The sequence below is a fragment of the Thamnophis elegans genome, chromosome 1 (genome assembly GCF_009769535.1).
Source record: "Thamnophis elegans isolate rThaEle1 chromosome 1, rThaEle1.pri, whole genome shotgun sequence".
In the NCBI taxonomy this organism is placed as follows: Eukaryota; Metazoa; Chordata; class Lepidosauria; order Squamata; family Colubridae; genus Thamnophis; species Thamnophis elegans.
Window position 1 is genome coordinate 128558857 of NC_045541.1, and position 20828 is coordinate 128579684.

Genomic DNA, 20828 nt, shown 5'->3' on the forward strand with positions numbered 1-20828 from the left:
GACATGCCTATAAACAGGGAATAAACAAGGGGTAAACCTAGGCTTGCAAAATAGAACAGAACAGAATCGAATTCTTTATTGGCCAAGTGTGATTGGACACATAAGGAATTTGTCTTTGGTGCATATACTCTCAGTGTATATAAAAAGACAAAATAAACACCTCCCCCCCCCCCATGATTTCAGCTCATTTCAGGTATTTCTTCCCCGCCTTTGGCCTCCCCATATTGCCCTCAGTTGTCATGCCAACAAAGCCTTGGAGCTTCTTGGGGCTCATGGGGGGCGGGGTGGGGGAGAAAAAACACCTATTTTTCTACATCCCAATGCGCTGTTGACACCTCCTCAGGTGAAATAATTCTCAAAAAAAAGTAAAATGCTGTATAGAGAGGAAAGAGCTCCCTGCGCAAAAGAGGATCCGATCCTTCCCTCGGGCTACACAACCTGGTCCAAAGAGACGCAGACACAGAGAACGAGAGGGAGCAACCCCTGCTGCCAGGGTCCTGCACCTCAAGCCCTTAAGCTCCCCTTCTCACCGATAACCACGCGCAGGTGCTTCAGCCGGGTCAGTGGGTCCTTGCGGGTATCCAGCACCTTCTGGGTGGATTTCCGCACATCGCCGTGCGGCTTCTTGGAGAACATCCCGACTGCCGAGCGCTCGGGGACGGGTCGTCGCGGTTCCCGGTCCTCGGGCTGTTGGTGCACCAATCGCCGCCGGGGACCCCTCGCCCCCTCTCCTCCCCGAAAACTCGGGAGGAGAGAGCCGCGGCCTTGAAATCCGCCCCCCTCCCTCCCTCCCCAATTCGGCTTTCCCTACATAGCCGAGGCGCTGCCTCGAGGCTTCGAAGCAAAGGGGGTGCGGCCGGCGCAATCCCAGCGAAGAGCAGGACTGGGAGACCGGGGAGGGGGGGGGGAATGGCTTTAGGCTTCCCCCCCGCTCAGCATCGCGTTACTCCTCCTCCTTCCCTACGCCCTCCGTGTTCGTCTCATTTCACGACAGCCGTCGGGCGCGAATGCGAAGGTCCCCATGACAACTCCTCTCCTTTGAGGTCATCACTGTGAGACTTGTTTATTCGCCTCTCCTCAATCGTCGCTTGTCTTTTAGGTCATGGGATAACTTGTCTTTATGGATTCTTTTTGAGGTGGGGGGGGGCGGGGAGGGAACCGATTTAGAGAACAGGGATGTTTTTTGGAAATCTTCGAAGACCGATGTCGTAGCTGGGTTACTAAGTTATTACATAGCAGTGGTGTGCATAGTCTGCAATTCTGTTCTGGTCCTAAGAAGTCCCTTCCACTAATGATTCTATGCTAATTTTTGCCTATTTTAGATGTGCAAAAGTTTAGACAACAGCCAAACGAAAGTGCAATGATAGATGATTCCGGAATTCAATATATAAAAATTGGCAGAAAAAGAAAAAAAATTGAAGCACGGATCATTTTTATTATTAGAATAATGTGTCAATAATCAAAGTACCATATAGGATTTGCAAAAAATCTGAACACCACTGGATGGCAACAAACGGCCAGAAAAGTGCTTTGCTGCCATCTTATGGTCCAGATTATATTATTCAGACTTAATTTATCTTGTTCAAGTCACGTCAATGGAGCTGCAATCATATGGCAGGTCCTTTGTTTTAAGAAATGCCGGTCAGATATTAAAAAAACCAAATGTAAAAATCACCTGAGAGAATTCACACTATATATCCTCTCTGCTACACAGCAAATGGCATAATAATGTGCAGCATATAATATAGGTAATATAGGTATGTGGTTGCACTGCTATATTCAGTCTTCTATCTTCCTTCAATGTGGACAGAAATTGGGTGAGCAATTTTCAGGCTTTATTAAACTCTTTGAAAGTTTAAATGTGGTTCCTGATAATTTCCCCTTACATATGGCAAATAGTGACATGTACAAATCTTGCTTGGTCAAGATTTGAATTTCATTTTCTGGGAAGATTAAATGCTTATTAATTTGTGACCCGCCTTTGTTTTTATGAATAACTCAAGGCGGTGAATATATCCAACACACCTTCCTCCTATTTTCCATACAGCAACCACCCTGTCAAATGGGCTGGGCTGAGAGAAAATGACTGGCCCAAAGTCACCCAGCTGTCAAAGTTTCCCAAATGGCTAGCCTGGTGCCTTAATCACTATTTTCCTATGTTTTCCTATGTCTCATACTGGCCAAGCTTAATTCAGTTTAGAATCTAGCATTTGACTAGCTATTATATGTCCTCCTGTCATAACTAACCTTTTTTTAGTTGAGAAAGTTTTGTCTATATCATATGTCACCCCAATCAACATTCACAAAACTCAAAAGGACTAAAGGAACTCCTTTTCAAGTTTTCATCTATATTTGCATGATCTACTATTTGACCAAGCTTTGCAGCTCATCATGTCATCTGAATGCAAAACAAATATCATTTGGGTTTTCCACCACTTGGGACCTGTGTGCAATAACTTTTTTCTTTTCTTTTTATCTGCCACTCTGCCCAATTTAGGCACACCCTGTTGCCCACCATTCTTGCTATCACTGTTTGATATGCTACTTCTCTCATATACTTGGCCATACCACTTATCAATCCAGTTTGGCATCTACTGGAGATAGGCAAGTGAGAAGACATGTATTATACAGTAATGAAATACGTGTGTGTGTGTGTGTGTGTGTGTGTATACGTGTGTGTATGGAGTGATTAAACTTTACAAGGTAGTCTTTTCTCTACCTATTGACTGACAGTGAATTCCACATGCAACTGGTTAAAAAGAACTTGCCCTGCTCTTTTGTGAGTAACAATTGCTAAATACCATCATTTGTGTTTTCAGGTAAAGGAGAAGGAAAAGAATAGACTTGTGTTACAAAGATAGTTAATGGTAATTTATTAAAATATTCCTATTTTATTTTAATAACTAACAACATACACTGGTTCATAAGCTGGCATATAATGCTCTAGTACAGCAATTGCGAACCTTTTTTGGTTCGCGTGCCAAAAGCGGGGGGAACGCAGGGGGGTCATCCATGGGTGTGCCGCACCCATAATGCAATGCATGACCCCCAGCGGGCATGCACGCATGACAAGCGCTCCACATTTTTTGCATGCTTTTTTCGCCCTCCCCAGGCTCCAGAGGCTTTATAGAAGCCTGGGAAGGGAAAAAAACAGCTTCCACTGCCCCTCCGGAGGCCCTCTGGAGGCTTCAGGAGCTTCCCTGAGGCCTCCAGAGTGCAAAAAACCGGCCCTACGGGCAAACTGAAAGTTTAGGAACGGACTTCCGGTTTGCTCATAGGGTTGGTTTAAGCTCTCCGGAGCCTTCAGGGGCCTTCCGGAGGCTCCCCTGAAGGCTCCGGAGGACGAAAAACGACCCTACGAGCAAACCGGAAGTCTGTTCCTGAATTTCCGGTTTGCCCATAGGACTGATTTTTTGCACTCCGGAGGCTTCAGAGAAGTTCCTGAAGCCTTCAGAAGGCCTCGGGGGGGGGGGGAGGCTGTTTTCGCCCTCCCCAGGCTCCTATAAAGCCTCTGGAGCCTGGGGAGCACAAAAAATGGCCTCAAAAAAAGGCTAAAGTCAGCTGGCCAGCGCGCACATGTGCGCTGGCCAGTTGACAGGGCAACGCCTCATGTACCCTGACAAATGGCTCATGTGCCCTGACAAGTGTGCCATAGGTTTGCCATCCCGGCTCTAGTAATACAGGTGTGTGATCTTAGCACATCCTTCAAAATACCAGAATTCTTTATATAAATATTTTTTGAGAAATGAATTATAGTGATGTAGCACTTCTTATAGTTTCAGATTAAGATGTATGGGTTTGAATATAAATATCTATATTATATTTCTCATTCATACAGGATACAGCTTTCTCGAAAATGCTTATGGTTCTATTCATCTTTATCTATGATCTTATACCTTTACTATATCCCTTTGCTTCCTTTTGCTTCTAAATTGCCTATTCTACTAATTCCTTCCCATTTAAAGCCTAAGCACACACATCACAGTAAAAAACGTGGCCACCCAAGTGGCTGTACAATATGTACTCCTTTTAAGTTTTAATCCTTCTGAAATCAACAAAAAATGGGTCCCCTATGGCAGTGTTAACCTTTTTCCTTCAAAATTGGCTTAGCTTAATTATTATTTGGAAAAAACCTACAAAACTATTAAATTTTATTTCTGTTAATGCATTTCAAGTTGTAAGCTATATTAGTATAATTCTAAATGAGTTGATTCATATGGTGTACTAGCATTAAATTGCCATCATTTATATTTTTTGTTTTGTTGCTCTTAATTATATTTGATTGTTGTCACCTACCCAGAGTAGTTGGAAATTGGACAGCATATATTGGATATGCCTGCTACTTTGAGTTATTTGTAACAATAAAAAGAGTTATAAGGCCAACTTTAGCGGGACATAGAAGAGATTTTTTTTTAAATGATGTTTGTTTACAATTGCTGTAGATTTATTCTTTTCCATGGGCTTTCTTGCTGCGAAGGGTGCTCTGAATTGCAGCTCAAGAATATGGTGATCACGACTGTGGGACACACTGACAGTTGTAAACGTGGGGACTGATCATAAGTCATTTCAGCACTACTGTACATTGAATGGTTGCTAAACAGGGCAGTTAAGTGCGATCTATCTATACCTGGATTATCAAATTAAAACTAATGCTATTATTGAAAACATGGAATTCTGCAATATGTATTTTTTTTAGACTTATATACTGCTTCACAGTGCTTTATAGCCCCCTCTAAGCAGTTTACAGATATTTATACAACAATCTGGATCCTCATTTTACTCACCTTGGAAGGATGGAAGGCTGAGTCAACTTGAGCCTGGTGAGATTCAAACTGCCAAATTGCAGGCAGCCAGCAGTCAGCAGAAGTAGGTTGTACTACTACTTACTAACCACTGCGGCTTATATTTGTTTTATATGACCATCTTTTGCCATTTTGACAATGAAGTCCAACTTTAAAATCAATTTACTCGGTCTAAAAGTGACAATGTTTCAAAATAATTATTTCGAGCATTCTTTTTCAATTTGCTGGGGAAAAAAAAGGTGTTAATGAGTCATCGAAAAACAATCTCCCAGTCACTCCCCATATTTTCTGCTTCTAAGATCGGGCCTCACATCTCTGAGGGAGAGATAGCTTTATGCCTTAATGTGTGGAACGAACCAGCCAATTGCAAGTGATAAGTCGTGATTTTAAAAACCTTCGCTCTGGATGCTAACGGGGTGACGATGCAAAAGCGACGCTGCAGCTACTCCCTTCGGCCTCCGGGAGCGCTATTGGGCTCAATCCTCTCACCTACACAGAATCCAGGGAAAGTGAGCGCCTCAGAGGCAGGAGGAGTAGACGCCGTCTTCACTCACGCGTCCCCCAATTTGTACTCTTTTCCCCCCGCCCCGGCTACGTAAATGTAGCAATCCCTGAAGGGGAATGTAAACGAAAGTTTCCCGCCGGGAAGAGAAATAAATCGGTGGCTATTGTTCCTCTCACCAATTTTGTTCTTAATTTCAAACAAGATGAAAACAGCGTTAATCTCCCTGCTCCAAATCTGTGTTTAAAACACGTAGACCAGAGACCCCCCCAAACTTGGCAACTTTAAGATTTGTGGACTTCAACTCCCAGAATTCTCCAGACAGCATAGCTCACCAATTTTGTTGTTAATTTCAAACAAGATGCAAAATGCGTTAATCTCCCTGCTCCAAATCTGTGTTTAAAACAGGTAGAGCAAATTTGGCAACTTTTAAGACTTGTGGACTTCACCTCCCAACATAGCTGGCTGGAGAATTCTGGGAGTTGAAGTCCACAAGTCTTAAAGTTGCCAAGTTTCGGAACCTCTGACGTAGACCCTTCAGTAGCCTCTCTTCCACCCTCTCCTTGCCCTACTTCTATTACCTACTACTACTGGGATCTACAAGCCTTCCCACGAAAGACTCCATCTCCCGAAATCCTCAGCAACATAGAACCCCCGCCCAACCACGCCCGAGTAAGAAACCCCGCTCCGCCGGCAAGGAATCCCCACCAATCAGCGACCGAGAGGCGGGTCGAGCGGCGCGGCCCTAAGGTGGATGGCGGGGTTTCGATGGGGCGGAGCTTCGGCGCGTTAGAGGGCCGGGCTGGCGAAGCTGCCGTCCTGGGTCTCCAAGCGGGTGACGCCGGGCGTCTGCCGAGAGCGGGCGCGATGCCGGTCCATTCGAGGGAGAAGAAAGAAAACAACCACGATGACATGGAGGTGGACTACGGGGAGAACGAGGGCAGCAGCTCCGAAGAAGAGGAGTCGGAGAGCTCGTCCGTCTCCGAGGAGGGCGACAGCTCAGGTGAAGCGGGGAAAGGGCTCCTCCTGGGCGGCACATGCTAGAGCGGATCTGCCTCGCCTGGGGTTAGATGGGGGCAGAAGGGAGGAGGGCTCAGCCCCGCCCCGTCCGGCTCTGTTGGTGTGCCAGGGGTGGGGGCGATTCCTCGGTTTCTGCAACCCTTGTGGCCCCTTTCGGTATTTCCTCCCACTCCTTCGCCCCGGGCGACTTGTTAGGAAAGCCCCCCCCTGCCCCCCTGGGCTTCTACGCCCCCTCACCTGGGCGGGCAAGGCAATGGCCTCACTCTCCTATAAGTTTCCTCCCGGGCTCATTGGGGGGAGCTATGCTCTCCTTTGCCTCGAATTCCCCCTCCCTCATTCGGTGATAATATAAACCTACGGTGTGATGTATTGTCTGCAGCCAGCCCCGGGTGGAGAGGGTAGGAGGTGGCAGAGGAATTTCTATAAGCTGTAAAAGAGTTGATTTGGTGTGGCACCCAAAAAAGAAAGAAAGGAAGGAAGGAAGGAAGGAAGGAAGGAAGATAGATAGATAGATAGATAGATAGATAGATAGATAGATAGATAGATAGATAGATAGATAGATGCATCCAGGCAGATAGGCAATTCTTGGACGAGTGGCTTTATGGACTAAATTGCAAGATGGAACTACTAGTAAGAAGGCTGCAGTTTTGTTATCTTGCTGTTTTCTACTTCCCTTTAAAGAACAAGTGCTTTGTGTATTGCCATTGCCTTCTACAAACAGGGGATGCGCCAATATAACTTAGTTTGTTGAAGCCTCTATTATTGGTTTTTTCTCCTAACCAGACATCACCCTGTGAACTTACTCCAGGCCAACTAGTGCTGTTACATGTTGACATGCATCCTTTTCCACTAATGTAGGAATAAATTTTTATTTCACTATATGCTGCTAACAATAGGACAACATAAAACAGGGCAGCCTATTAAAAAGTACAGATGGAGATACTTCTGCTAGTTAAAGACATTGTCAGGCTCCTTACTTGCTTTTCATGTCTTACTTTGGGAAGGTTAGGGTTTTTGTTTCTTGTTTAATCATTGTGTCTTTAGTTACACTTAATGTTTATGCTCTCTGTATGAGGAAAAACAGTTTCTGTATGTATCTCCAGCATTCCTAAGAGTTATTAAACTATAATAGTATGCTCTCAAGTTTCTCCTGCTTCAGTTTCAATAGTGAGGAGGCACCAAAATTCCTCTTTTTCGTAACTGCTCTTTATTTTATCCAGACAGATAGGAATACAATCTATTACAATTTATTGGAATGGGAAATATTTTTTTAATCTTTGGGTCAAAAGGTCATCTCTATTAGTTTACAAAACGGATCTAAAGTAATATTTTGTGGCATCTAATCTTAGCAGTTGGAGGAAAATCTTTTAGCTTTAGTAGGTCTGTGTCTACTTAATATTTCTCAACCTTGGCAATTTTAAGATAATGATGGGTAAGAAATTCTGAGAATTTGAGTCAACAGAAGATGTCAAGGTTGAGAAACCTTGAACTAATTCCACTGCTGAAAAGAAGTCATTACAGTGGAACAGCACTTATACCACAGAAGATGCATCTAAATACAGAATCTCATATATTCTTGGAAGACTTCAGAACAGCATTTTTCAGGGAGGAATGGAGGAATATATAATAAATAGAATGATTCACCCCTTAGTTTCCTTTATACTTCTGGAAAGACCCCTTAATTATGTTATCCGCAAGCCAGTTATAGACCCCTTGGAATTGGAGGTTGCATGCATGCAAAACAGAAAGCCAGGGTTCTAAAGACTTTCATTGATGCCTTAAGTTAAACAACTGATTAAACTAGGTTTCTTCAGTAGGTATAATTATCTTATACAGAGCTTAAAAAATTGATGTCTAAAACACTTTTGAAAAACTCTGGAATGGTTTTGAATAAATCAAGAACAATTAATAAATGCAATAAAATTATTAGAATGTCTAATTGTTAATGTCTAATGATGTTCCGCATCATTTTTTTCAATTATATATTTTAAAGACTTGTTAACGAATGTGGGAGGTTCTGAATTCTATCTAATGTGTACTTGACAAATTCAATTTTTAATTGTGGAAGAAAATGAATTAGTTTTAGATAAACAAATTGGAATATTTACTGCCCAAATTTGTGAGTATATTAAATTGCTTCTCTTAGAGGGACATACTGTATAACCTGTTAACACAGTACTCCACCAATTCGATAGAGATGGCAAAAATAAAATTTTCAAATAAAAAAAATGTCCACGGGTCAAGGGAAAATATCCATTTAATTGACATAAGCTCTTAAACAGTGAACAGAAAACAGAAACAGAATAACATAGTTGGAAGGGACCTTGGAGGTCTTCTAGTCCAACCCCCTGCTTAGACAGGAAACCCTATACCACTTCAGACAAATAGTTATCCAATATCTTCTTTAAAACTTACAGTGTTGGAGCATTCACAACTTCTGGAGACAAGTTGTTCCACTGATTAATTGTTCTAACTGTCAGGAAATTTCTCCTTAGTTCTAGGTTGCTTCTCTCCTTGATTAGTTTCCACCCATTGCTGAAAACTATATATTAAAAACTATATAAGAAACACTATTAAAGACATAGACATTAAATAAAACACTTAAAATTACATAAAACCTATAGAATAAATATGGAAGATTTTAAAAAACTACTATAATTTTGGGTCCGATTTTCTATCAGCTACCTTATACATTTGATTGATTGGAAGAAGGAATATGGATGAACTCTTAGGCAAAAGAAGGGATATAAATTTAACAAAGTAATTATAGGAACTTGAGAAGAGACTTTGAGATGAAAGACAATGGCAGGAGGGTGAGTTCCCTTATCTCTTGTATCTGACAAGATTATATAGACAAGGGTTGATCTTGATGTATCAGTTACTCTACTTCCCAGAAACAGGGTAGATTGCCTGGGTGCAAGCTCTTCTACCCATCCAACCCACTTCCTCAAGATCATAAAGTCTGGGCTGAGTACACCAGGGGAGACTGTTCAACAAATTATTGGGCTCTAAGCCTTTTAGGCATCATGTCAAGAGCACTTCTTCAAACAAGCAGCTGACACAGATTCCACATCCAGATAATAGTGTGCTAATGTCTTATGGGTAATATAAATTAGTGTCTTGGTTTCAAATAAATTCTTATTTCAAATATTATTATGACTTCATTAACTTACAGACCATTAGTCTGGATGGGTGAAGGTGGCTGCCATTGAGTAACTTGAAAAATTATATTTTAAAGCATCAAGAATTAGAACTGCTTCTTCTCTCTACATGCTTTATGTTCTATCTTTGATTCAGTCCAGACAAGAATGTTGAAATCCATCTTGTGCCGAAAGGTCATTTGAGTTTCTTTAGGCCAATCATTGTTTCTTATCTTAACCCATCTCACAGAGATGCTGATTGGACAGGCAGCATTGTGTGGGCCACCTTGAACTCTTGAGAAAATAGTACAATACTAGTTTAACAAAATCAATATACAGTTGTATGTATGAAACACATTTAAGTGTTTGTGACTTGTTTCAGTATAAATTGAAGTTTAGGATTCAGATGAACTTCTGATTGCTTTTTTACAACTAGAGAAAGGAAAGGGGGAGCGTAAATTAGTAGGGAGACAGATCTTTGCAATTGATGGTGTAAACAACATTGAAAAAATACTTTGAGATACTGTTTCTGGGTGATATGTAAATCATCAGGAGGTGGTTTCTATTTCAAATTTTGGCTAAACACCAAACAGTTTAAATGGGTTGCCCAAAGGCATCATTTATTGTAGTCAGTCTTCCATTTGTAGTATGGGAAAAATAGCATCTTAGTTTAGTTTAGTTTAGTTTATTGTCATTGCACATGGTACAGTGAAATTAAATGCCATCTTCCATGTACATTACAATTATAAAAATAAACACACTAACATACATTCTTTACATTCTATATAATTGAAATTGAAAACCCGATATTGCACTATATCATAAAATTCAATATGGTTATTGCCCTGGGATAGAAGCTGTTTTTCAGCCTGTTTGTCCTTGTTTTTATTATCCTGTAGGTCTGCCAGATGGTAATAGTTCAAAAAAAAAAAAAGTGCCCAGGATGAGATGGATCTTTGAGAATGTTTTGAACTTTCTTAAGGCAGCAGGAGCTATAAAGCTCTTCCAAAGATGGGAGAGGGCAACCAATGACCCTCTGGGCAATGATGTTGACTCTCTGGAGGGCTGTCCTATCTGCCACTGTGCAATTGGCAAACCATACATAAAAGCAGTAAGTTAGAATACTCTCTATGGTGCAAAGGTAGAAGGTCAATGGCAGTTTTTCATTCAGTTGTTGTTTCCTTTTTTTTTTTTAATATAATTTTTATTAAACATTATTACCTTTAAAAAACAGAAAAAACAATACAGCGACATAAATACAACGACATAAGCAAGACAAATCATACATAACAATATAAAGTAAAACATACAGATACAAATGCCGTTTTAGACATACAACCCCCCCTCCCCCCCCCCACGGTGACAGTCATTCACAGCCCAGTTTTTCTTTCTTTCCTCATTATTAGGTCTCTAAGCCACATCTTCTCATTGCAAGATTCAGGGATCTATTACGGTACCTATGTTAACTTTCCCCATTTTAAGTCCCTGCTGTTCTCCTAGTCGCCCACATATACCATAGGTTCCAGCTAAGATAATGTTCTGTTTCTCCTTTGTTCCTCAGCCAACCCGTCATTCTGTCCATTTCTGCACATTCGTAGATCTTTTTAATTAAAGCATCTTCCGGCGGTATAGTGGTGGATTTCCAAAATTGTGCATAGGTTATTCTTGCGGCCACAATTATATGCAGGCTCAAATGCCATATTGAACTGCTTATGTTATCTGGTTTGATGCTTAGTAACAGGTTCTCAATGTTTGCCCCGGTAACCTCTTTTAACCATTTTTTAATCCTTTTCCAATATTTCGTGGCCTCAGTACAGGACCACCAAATATGGTAGAATGTGCCATCCTTTCTTCCACATTTCCAACACAATGGAGATAACCCAGGAAACATCTTAGCTAACCTCGTTGGGGGGAAGTGCCACCTATAAACCATCTTGTATATGTTTTCTTTGAATGCAGTAGATGTTGTAAGTTTAATGGTCTTACTCCATAGATCCCACCATTTGCCCATTTCAATTTCATAACCTAGGTTTCTCTCCCATACTGTTAGAAGGCTTTTGTCCATCTCTTCACTAGTATCTTGGCAGGTCAAAAATTGGTAGATCTTCGATAACATTTTTTTGTCTCCACCAAACAAGATCTTATCTAGCCCCTGAGGGTTTGGGTAGATCCCGAAACGTGCCTTATCACTTTTAAACCTGTTTCTAACCTGTAAATATTCCCACCATTCCAAATTCCTGCCCTGTTGCTCTAATTCCATCTTTGTTTTTATGTTGCCCTCTTCTGTCATGATATCTTTATATGTTATGTTTCTTGTCCAATTAAATAAACTCGGATGCGTTAAGGCCTCTAATGGTGCCAACCAACACGGAACCCTAAGATAATATTTTTTCCTCATTTTTTCCCAGACCCCCATCAAAATATTCCGAATATAATGTCCCATGAAGTACCTATGGGGGGTGTCTCTTTCTTGCCAGAGGGAGGCATGCCATCCCTGGGGGAGGTCATGTCCCTCTATAGCCAATAGGCGCCTTCTATTCAACATCACCCAATCTTTCACCCATGTCATGATTGCTGCGTTATAGTATGCTTCCCAGTTGGGTACTCCGAAGCCTCCCAGTTCTCTGCGTTTTTGTAAAGTTTGGGCTTTGATTCGTGCTTTCTTGCCTTGCCATATAAACTGTGTCACTATTGTCTCCAAGGATTTAAAAATTTTTTTGTCCAATTTAGTTGGTGCCGTTTGAAACAAAAACAAAAATTTTGGTAATACATATGTCTTGACTGTCGCGATCCTGCCCATCAGAGACAATTGTTTGCTACTCCAATTAGTCATATCTTTGGATACTTGTTGTAGCAATTTCATATAGTTATCTACCTTGATAGAGGAACATCTCTCCGTCAGCCAAATTCCCAAATATTGTACTTTGTGGGCCATGTTGATCCCTAACAGGCTTTGTACTTCCCTTTTCTGGTTCAGAGTCATATTTTTAATTAACAGTTTTGTCTTCTCTTTGTTTATACGTAGCCCCGCTATCCTACCGTACTCTTCTATTTTACATAAAAGTTGTATCCCAGACGCCATAGGGTCCTCCAGGATAAAAACAAGGTCATCGGCGAAAGCCTGGACCTTGAATTCCTGAGCTTTAACTCGTAACCCTTTAATTTGTGTATCGCTTCTCGCTATTCTAAGAAGGGGTTCTAATGTGAGGATAAACAGTAGGGGGGATAGCGGGCATCCTTGTCTTGTGCCTTTACCAATCACAATGTCACCCGCCTCTTCTCCGTTTACCAATATTGTCGCGGTTTGTCGTACATAAATTGCCCGAATTGCATTTAAAAAACTTTCTCCAAACTTCATGTTTTCTAGTTGTGACAACATAAAATTCCAATTTACCCGATCAAAAGCCTTTTGTGCGTCAAGAAACATAAAGGCCACTTGTTTATCTGGCCGAGCTTCATAATATTCTAAGGCAAACAGTTGTTGTTTCCTGAGAAGTCTCAGGTAGTATATTCTCTGCTGGGCCCTTTTGACCAGTGTTGCAATGTGAGTGCCCCAGGTCAGGTCCTCTTTTAAGATAACACCCAGAAATTTAAAACTGCCCACTTGCTCTACTTGGTCTCCATTGATAAGCAAGGGCTGGACGTCTGATCTATTCTTTCTTTAGTCCACTATAAGCTACAAATATAGGTTACGAATATGCAATTGGAAAATGTATGCTAAACATCTTGAGTGGCTAAAAGGTGCTGCTTAGATTATAAACTTGATTTTCTAATATGCAAACTTGGTATAATATATATTGAATTGAGTGTGCATTACCATATTGTTAGAAGCTGGAACCATGTACATGTTTAGGTCCTTGCTGTCGGAATTAAGAAGTGATGTTGTATAGAAAATGTTTATCCATATGATGTTTTTACCTGGGTGAGATAATGAAGTGTTGAGGAGAAGGGAAGAATGCAACAATGAAAGAAAGAAATATTCTTGTAACTGTTGGCTCTGCTCTTCCACAAGAGATGACACATAATATCTAATAGGCCTACAATAGCAAAAGTTTAAAGCTGCTTTATCAGTTAATGCAATGGCATAGGGTTATTCATGCAATCTAGAGAGCAAATTGAAATGTTGCTGTAGGTATATAGAGTTTGTTTTATAGGACTAGCCATATTATTATGAAATTATGGAAACATAAGAAGTTACCATTGTTTAAACTGGCAAAAAGGTGAGCAAGTGTCCAAAATGTGGAAATGTGACCCTGGGTGTATGTGTGGGTGTGATAACTCAGAACAGGGTGGTAAGTATGGTAGCTAAAATTAAAGGCTACCTGTATAACATAGCTGGCTGTAAGATGAAACGAATGCTTATCAGTTTAGTTCTTTCATAAGATTAATCAAAGAACAGAGATATATTGAAATAATTTTATATATTATATCTGTTTTCCAATCTTTCATAAGATTAATCAAAGAACAGAGATATATTGAAATAATTTTATATATTATATCTGTTTTCCAGAAGATTTAATAATTATTCCATTAATTTATTAGTAAAGTACATTGGAAGAGACAAACTAGTTATATTTGTAAAAGTGTATAATTTTCATTGCAGAAATGGATGATGAAGATTGTGAAAGAAGAAGAATGGAGTGTTTAGATGAGATGTCTGATCTTGAAAAACAGTTTACAGATCTGAAAGATCAGTAAGTAAACCAATGATCTAGAACTCCTCTTAAGTGCTAATTCATCTTTCTTATCTATCTAAATCAGACTGCTCATTAGCTTTTGGTAAATCTCTGAGCAACTTACAACAGAACAAGAGTTTTTAAACTGTCAGTTATTTATGAATTACTACAATTAAAAAAGAATTCTTTTCTTAGGACTCTGAAACAAAGAAAATGTTAGATACCCCCCCCCCCTCTCTCACACACACACACACTGAAATGACTTCTGGTAAAAATCTTGTTCATTAATGCTCATTGCATGTTATTGTTCCTTCTCCATTCTAAAAACTGCTGCTGAAATTAAGAACTAAGAAAATAAGAACAACCATTCAAAATCCCCCCCCCCCTGGCAGTTAGGAGATTGCAAGCTTCTCCTGTATCTTGCTTGTAGAGATGGTAGCTAATAGAATAATGTTCTATGCAAACTTCAGAAACTGTAATTTGTTAATTTAACTCTGTCTTCTGAAGCATACCAGAGACATTCAGGTCGGCATTTGTTTGGACAATCACAGGGATTTCTAAAGAATGGCAGTTTGATAAAACAATCATATTGTATATGGGTGGATTTAGTTCATACATGTTTGTTCTTGTTTGACATGGAATGTTTAGGAGAGCAGGAAGAGAAATTAGCGTCTTTTTACCTTATCAATTGTCTCCTGCTTCTTACAATTGTTTGCTCTCCTTTTGAACTGGGACTGGGTAATGAGAAAATTGAAGTTTTCCAAAGTGTTGGGCAAAGTAAGATTTTCACATTCTTCACATAAAGAACTGTCCATTCTTATTGTATGTGTAAATAGAACTGACTTCTGTGATCATAGCCTGCCTTTGAAAAATGTTTTGTTAAAGAGACTGAAGTTACTTAATATTTTTATTTTAGCAATGTGAACATAATGGCAATGATGGTTCTAACTATTTTAGACTCATTTAAATACTTTAAATTCTTAACTTTCTCATCAGACTACTTTATTGTATTTTATTTACAGTTGTGTATTATTTGCTGAATATTTATTTTTATTAGTTTTCCTGAAAGCAGCAAGATTTTTTATAAAAGATTTATTCAAAGAATGCAGAAGACACTGATTTAAATATAGATATTGCTTCCTCAAATGGGACATCCCCCAAGATGTAATTTGTCTCAGGAGACATTCTTTCTTCCTGAAGAAGGGTGGCGGTGATGTTTTTAAATTATTTCTCCTTGTAACTAATTTTATTTTAAAAAATTAGTCCTTTCTTAAAGACAGTGAATCAAAACAATTAATGTTTCTCTTTCCTGCCAGAAGGTTCATTCATGAATAGGATTGGGCGGCCTCCGGGATTGGGCGGCCTATAAATTTAATAAATAGTAATAGTAATAGTAATTTCAGATGCAGTCCAAACAATGTCTAAATAAAAAGTTGACTGTAATTTAATGTATATCTCAGTCTGTTTTTGAATCTTACTAATTTCTTCTGGGCTGATGGGCTTTATAGAATGCCCATTGCCTGTTGAGAAAATCTTAGAAATATTAATATACGCGGTGCTGTGCCTGGCTTTAATATAATGTACTCTATGTTCGTTATATTCAGACTTTACAAAGAGAGATTAAGCCAAGTGGATGCAAAGCTACAGGAAGTCATTGCGGGAAAGGCACCAGAGTACTTGGAACCACTGGCAGCTCTGCAAGAAAACATGCAAATCCGAACAAAAGTGGCAGGTGAGTCCATAAAGTAGATGTTGTTAGATATACTATATCACTGCATGGCAATGGTAGAAGTAAAATGCTAATAAAAGTTTCAAGGCTTCTGAAGCGAAAACAATTGGAGTTGGATTTTTTGTTACTGTATATTTTTTATATACTGTATACTCATATTTTAATAGTAGTAACGTGCAAGGTCATCCATGACAGCATAAAATAAATCCCAAATAAATGCATGTGTATAATCTTTCATCAAAAGCAATCATAGCTGTGTTGCTCCTTAGGTGAAGAAGCTTGAAAATGCAGAGCTGGGTGATATATTTATTAAAATCAACCAAAATGATGTATTTTATAATGATGTATTAAAATCAACCAAAGTGGTGTATTTTATGCATGTATGTAGGTATGTATTTAGTGTATGGCATATCATGAACTAGCAATTCTCTGTAATGGCCTCATAAGCCTGGAACATTTCTCCAGAAATTAGACTGGCCCCCTCTTTGACACTCTTTCATAAGGCCCTGAAGACATGGTTTTGCCAGTGGGCCTGGGGAACCCAGAGTGGAGCCCATTAAATGGTTGGTTTGAGTGTGTGTTATTGCTGAGGAGGGGAGGGATTATTATTTTATTCTTCCTACATTGTGTTTTTATTATCTGTAAGCTGTCTAGAGTTGCTATAAGTGACTGGCGGCTATATAATCTAGATAAATAAATAAATATATATTAACATTTCAAGTGGTGTACAAATTTCTCAGACCTCTTCCTCAAGAAATATGTTTCAGAAAGCAGGGGACGAGAAAGAAGCTAACCAGTATTTTTAAAATACTAGTCAGATATTTAAGATATGAGAACTTGTTATTGCAAATTAGTCTCAAAATGGCAGCTATGTCTCAGTCGGAATTGGGTGTTGATTACAGGTTAAATTGTTTTTTTAGGAAAAAAAGAAAATGATTATTTCCCTAGTTGTGAAAATACAAAACAATTAATCTCTAATCTATATTTGCCCTCCATTTCAGTTGCTTCCATAGCTGCTATTATTTTCAGAGGACTGGTTTAGATGTAATATATCTGATGCTCTAAGATTGTGCTGTTAAACACTACTTTATAAATCATCTTTAGTGTTTTGTATCTAAAAACTGGTTTAAAAAATACTAGTTTCTTGCTCTGTCCAAAACAATGAAATTTGGTTTATTATCTTGGATCATCAAAGAATAATTAAAACTGGATGGTAAACAGAGTTCTTTAGGGTAGATTGTGGTTTAGGATACTTGGAATCAATGTATCAAAGGAAGAAACATACAATGTCCATGATGGCAAACCTATGGCACGCATGCCACAGGTGACACACGGAGCCATATTTGCTGGCACACAAGCCGCCAGCTATGGCGTGCATGCACATACCGGCCACCTGATTTTTGGCCTCCCGGAAAGCTGGGAGAAGCCGTTTTCCCCCTCTCCAGGCTTTAGGAAAGCCTCCGATGGCTGGGGAGGTGAAAAACAGGCCCAACGGGCCAACTGGAAATTCGGAAACAATCTGTTTCCGGCTTCCGGAGGGCCTTCAGGGGTGCTGGGGAAGGCCGTTTTTGCCTTCCCCAGGCTTCAGAAAAACCTCCAGAGCCTGGGATGTGGTTGTGCATGTATGCACAGGGGTCATGTGCAGGTGGGCAGGGAAGATTGAATTGGTGTGGGCACGTGTGAGCGTGCACACATACAATTTTGGCACGCCATAAGAAAAAGGGTTGCCATCACTGTACTATGTGTTTATTTCTGTTTTAGAAAACTGATTTGTTAACACACGGAACATGTACAATATATATAATATTAAGACAAGTCTATACAATATATTTGCATGTAAGAAATATACTGGGGTACTATACAAAAAAGGCTGGATCAAGTAGATTAATGAATATAGTGTCATAATATTTTTGGCATAATTTTAATTCAATTTGGATTGAACATATTTATTTTCTTTCCTTCCCAGTATTTTGGATGTTTTCAATTAAGTTTTCCTGTATACATCTTGAGCAAAGAGGCATACATTTTTATCTGTAAGCCGCCCTGAGTCTCCCGAGAATGGGCGGCATATAAACCCTATAAATAAATAAAATAAATAAATAAATAAATCCTCTTTCTTGCGCAATGAATTATTTGCAAACCAGAATGGTTTGCAAACAAGAATTTGGAAACTTAGTAACTGAGATGCTGTTGAAAGGCGAGATGGAACCCATCTTAATGATCATACATTTGCAAAAAACCTTTTGCAATCTACTACAGATAATCCTTGATTTATGATCACAATTGAGCCCAAAATTTCTGTTGCTAAGCAAGACAATTGTTAAGTGAGTTTCGGCCCATTTTATAATCTTTCTTGCCACAGTTGTTACGTGAATCACTGTTAAGTTAATTAATTATTAGCAGTTGTTAAGTGAATCTGGCTTCCCCATTGTCTTTGCTTGTCAGAAGGTCTCAAAGAGTGTTCGGATGACCCTATGGCACTGTAACCATCACAAATACATTCCAGCTGCCAAACGGCCAAATTTTGATCATGTGACCACGGGAATGCTGGAACAGTCATAATTAATAATTAATTAACTGTTATGTCACTTTTTTCAGCGCTGTTTTAACTTCAAACGATCACTAAATGAATGATTGTAAGTCGAGGACTACCTGTAAATTGAGCAGGAAATTTTTATATCTTGCTGGTTGCTACATATCTGCTTACACATTGTTGCTAAATTGAAATAAGTTTTTAATACTTTATACAAAGTATTACTTTTGCATACTTTTTTGTTACAGTTGATGCAAGAAGAAAATATATTCTTGAATCACAGCTTAGAGCAGTGTTTTTCAATCTTTTTTCTGCAAAGGCACACTTTTTTCATGAAAAAAATCACGAGGCACACCACCATTAGAAAATGTTAAAAATTTTTAACTCTGTGCCTATATTCAATATAGGCAGGTGTTTTTCCCACGGCACACCTTACACTATGTCACGGCACACTAGTGTGCCACAGCACAGTGGTTGAAAAACACTGGCTTAGAGGCTAGGCAGGGTTTTGTGTTGGCTCTAGAAACTTCCAAGGTTTTTCTCCTCATACTGTACCCCCACCCCCTAAGAATGTTTCTTGTTGTCCATTTTGTTTTTCTGCAAACAGGAAATGCCATTTCTCCCTTCTATCCAGTCTGTTTCTTTACTCAGAAAGAAAAAAACCCCAAGTGGATTGGTTTTGTTTTGTTTTTACTGCCTATCAGGTGTACAGCAGGCAAGGATCAAGGGCTGATTTCTTATTTGCTTTCTACAAGGAAGTGGTTCCTCCATTCAATAGCATAGCAGGAGCACTTAGACTTATATACCACTTCATAGTGCTTTCCAGCCCTTCTAAGTGCTTTACAGAGTCAGCATATTGCCCCCAACAACAATCTGGATCCTCATTTTACTGATTTTGGAAGGATGGAAGGCTAAATCAACCTCGAGACCACCAGGATCAAATTCTTGGCAATAGGCAGAACTAGCCTGCAATACTGCATTCTAAAATGGGACGCAGTGGCTCAGTGGCTAAGACACTGAACTTGTTGATCAGAAAGGTTGGCAGTTTGGCGCTTCTAATCCCTAGCACTGCATAATAGAGTGAGCTCCCATTACTTGTCCCAGCTTCTGTCAACCTAGCAGTTCGAAAGCATGTAAAAATGCAAGTAGAAAAATAGGGACCACTTTGGTGGGAAGGTAACAGTGTTCAATGCGCCTTCGGCATTTAGCCATGCTGGCCACATGACCATGGAGATTTCTTCGGAGAGCACTGGCTCTTTGGCTTTGAAACGGAGATGAGCACTGCCCCCTAGAGTCCGGAACGACTACCACATATGTGCAAGGGGAACCTTTACTGCATTCTAACCACTGCGCCACCACCACTCTTAGTTGTGTAGAGCAAGTAGCAAACAAGGAAGACAGAAAGATAAACACTTCAGGGTTGTTGGAGAAATTCAGTGGTGCTTTTCAGAGTTGTCAGAAACCTATCTGCATTGGTGTCATTGTAATCATCATTATCTCAAGGAAGGACGGGAGAGGGAGTGAAGAAAGTTTTTTGAATCTTGGTTTTTAGAATTAAGATTGCATTATATGCCACTTGTTCACACTCTCCAAACTGTTTACCATCAGTGCTTTCCTTTTGATTTTGATTCTTTCAGGCCATGCAACAAATGATGTAGAATTTCAAAAACATGGGGGAAGAAGGGTTGTTCAATTAGTAAATGGACTATAAACTTTAATGGCTGCCCATGTTGCTGGTCTGAATTAATGTTCACTGGGCAAGTCTAATAATAGATTAATATTAATTCAACCAGTGCTCAAATTCTATAACTTTGGTAAAATAGCAAAGATTCTTACAGATAATGTTAAGATTTATAATTTTCAAAGCAGCACTTGAGCTTTGTAAAATCAGGGCAGATATCTCATTGAATTGGGATTAAAACTAATTTAGGTTTTGCACAAATGGAGATGTAAAGCAAATCTTTTTTATAAATCCCACTGTTGCCTGTAGGAATTTTTAGAATGACTTGGAAATACATTCCATGATGCCCTTCTCCTATTAATATTAAATGAATGTTTATTTGTAGGTATCTACAGAGAACTCTGCTTGGAATCCGTGAAAAACAAATATGAATGTGAAATTCAGGCTTCCCGACAGCATTGTGAGGTACTGTTTTGAGCTGGAAATGTTTTAATCTGTCTATAATTGATTGTTCTTAGTTCTGAGGTAATAAACTCACTACACTAAGCTATATAGTTGAAGAACAATTTGAAAATATTATATACTTACAGATTTTATTATATACTTTATCTACAAAAAAGTCAGGTTGCTTTAAAACATCTTGACAGCTTTGTCAGTCTTACTAACTGTTCTTGTGAAATTCTTGCTTAAAGTTTATTTTTTTATTATTATTATGTTTTTGCAGTTTTGTTGAAAGCCTATAATG

General features: G+C 39.4%; 2 protein-coding genes across 4 annotated transcripts in view; one reads left to right on the top strand and one right to left on the bottom strand.

Annotated features, from left to right (window-relative positions):
* The window catches only part of RALGAPA1 (Ral GTPase activating protein catalytic subunit alpha 1), a 132257-nt gene extending 131248 nt beyond the window's left edge, over positions 1–1009 (bottom strand). For 2 of the 3 annotated variants that reach the window (XM_032230895.1, XM_032230904.1), the window contains exon 1: positions 531–1009. In XM_032230895.1, the coding sequence (XP_032086786.1) occupies positions 531–636 (106 nt within the window). In that variant the 5' untranslated portion in view covers positions 637–1009. The remainder of the gene's footprint in view (positions 1–530) is intronic. The other variant, XM_032230912.1, reaches the window with a different exon arrangement.
* A 5060-nt stretch (positions 1010–6069) lies between these two features.
* The window catches only part of BRMS1L (BRMS1 like transcriptional repressor), a 28002-nt gene continuing 13243 nt past the window's right edge, over positions 6070–20828 (top strand). Inside the window, exons 1-4 of the mRNA XM_032230924.1 lie at positions 6070–6307; positions 14068–14158; positions 15745–15872; positions 20469–20548. Of these exons, the coding sequence (XP_032086815.1) occupies positions 6073–6307; positions 14068–14158; positions 15745–15872; positions 20469–20548 (534 nt within the window). The 5' untranslated portion in view covers positions 6070–6072. The remainder of the gene's footprint in view (positions 6308–14067; positions 14159–15744; positions 15873–20468; positions 20549–20828) is intronic.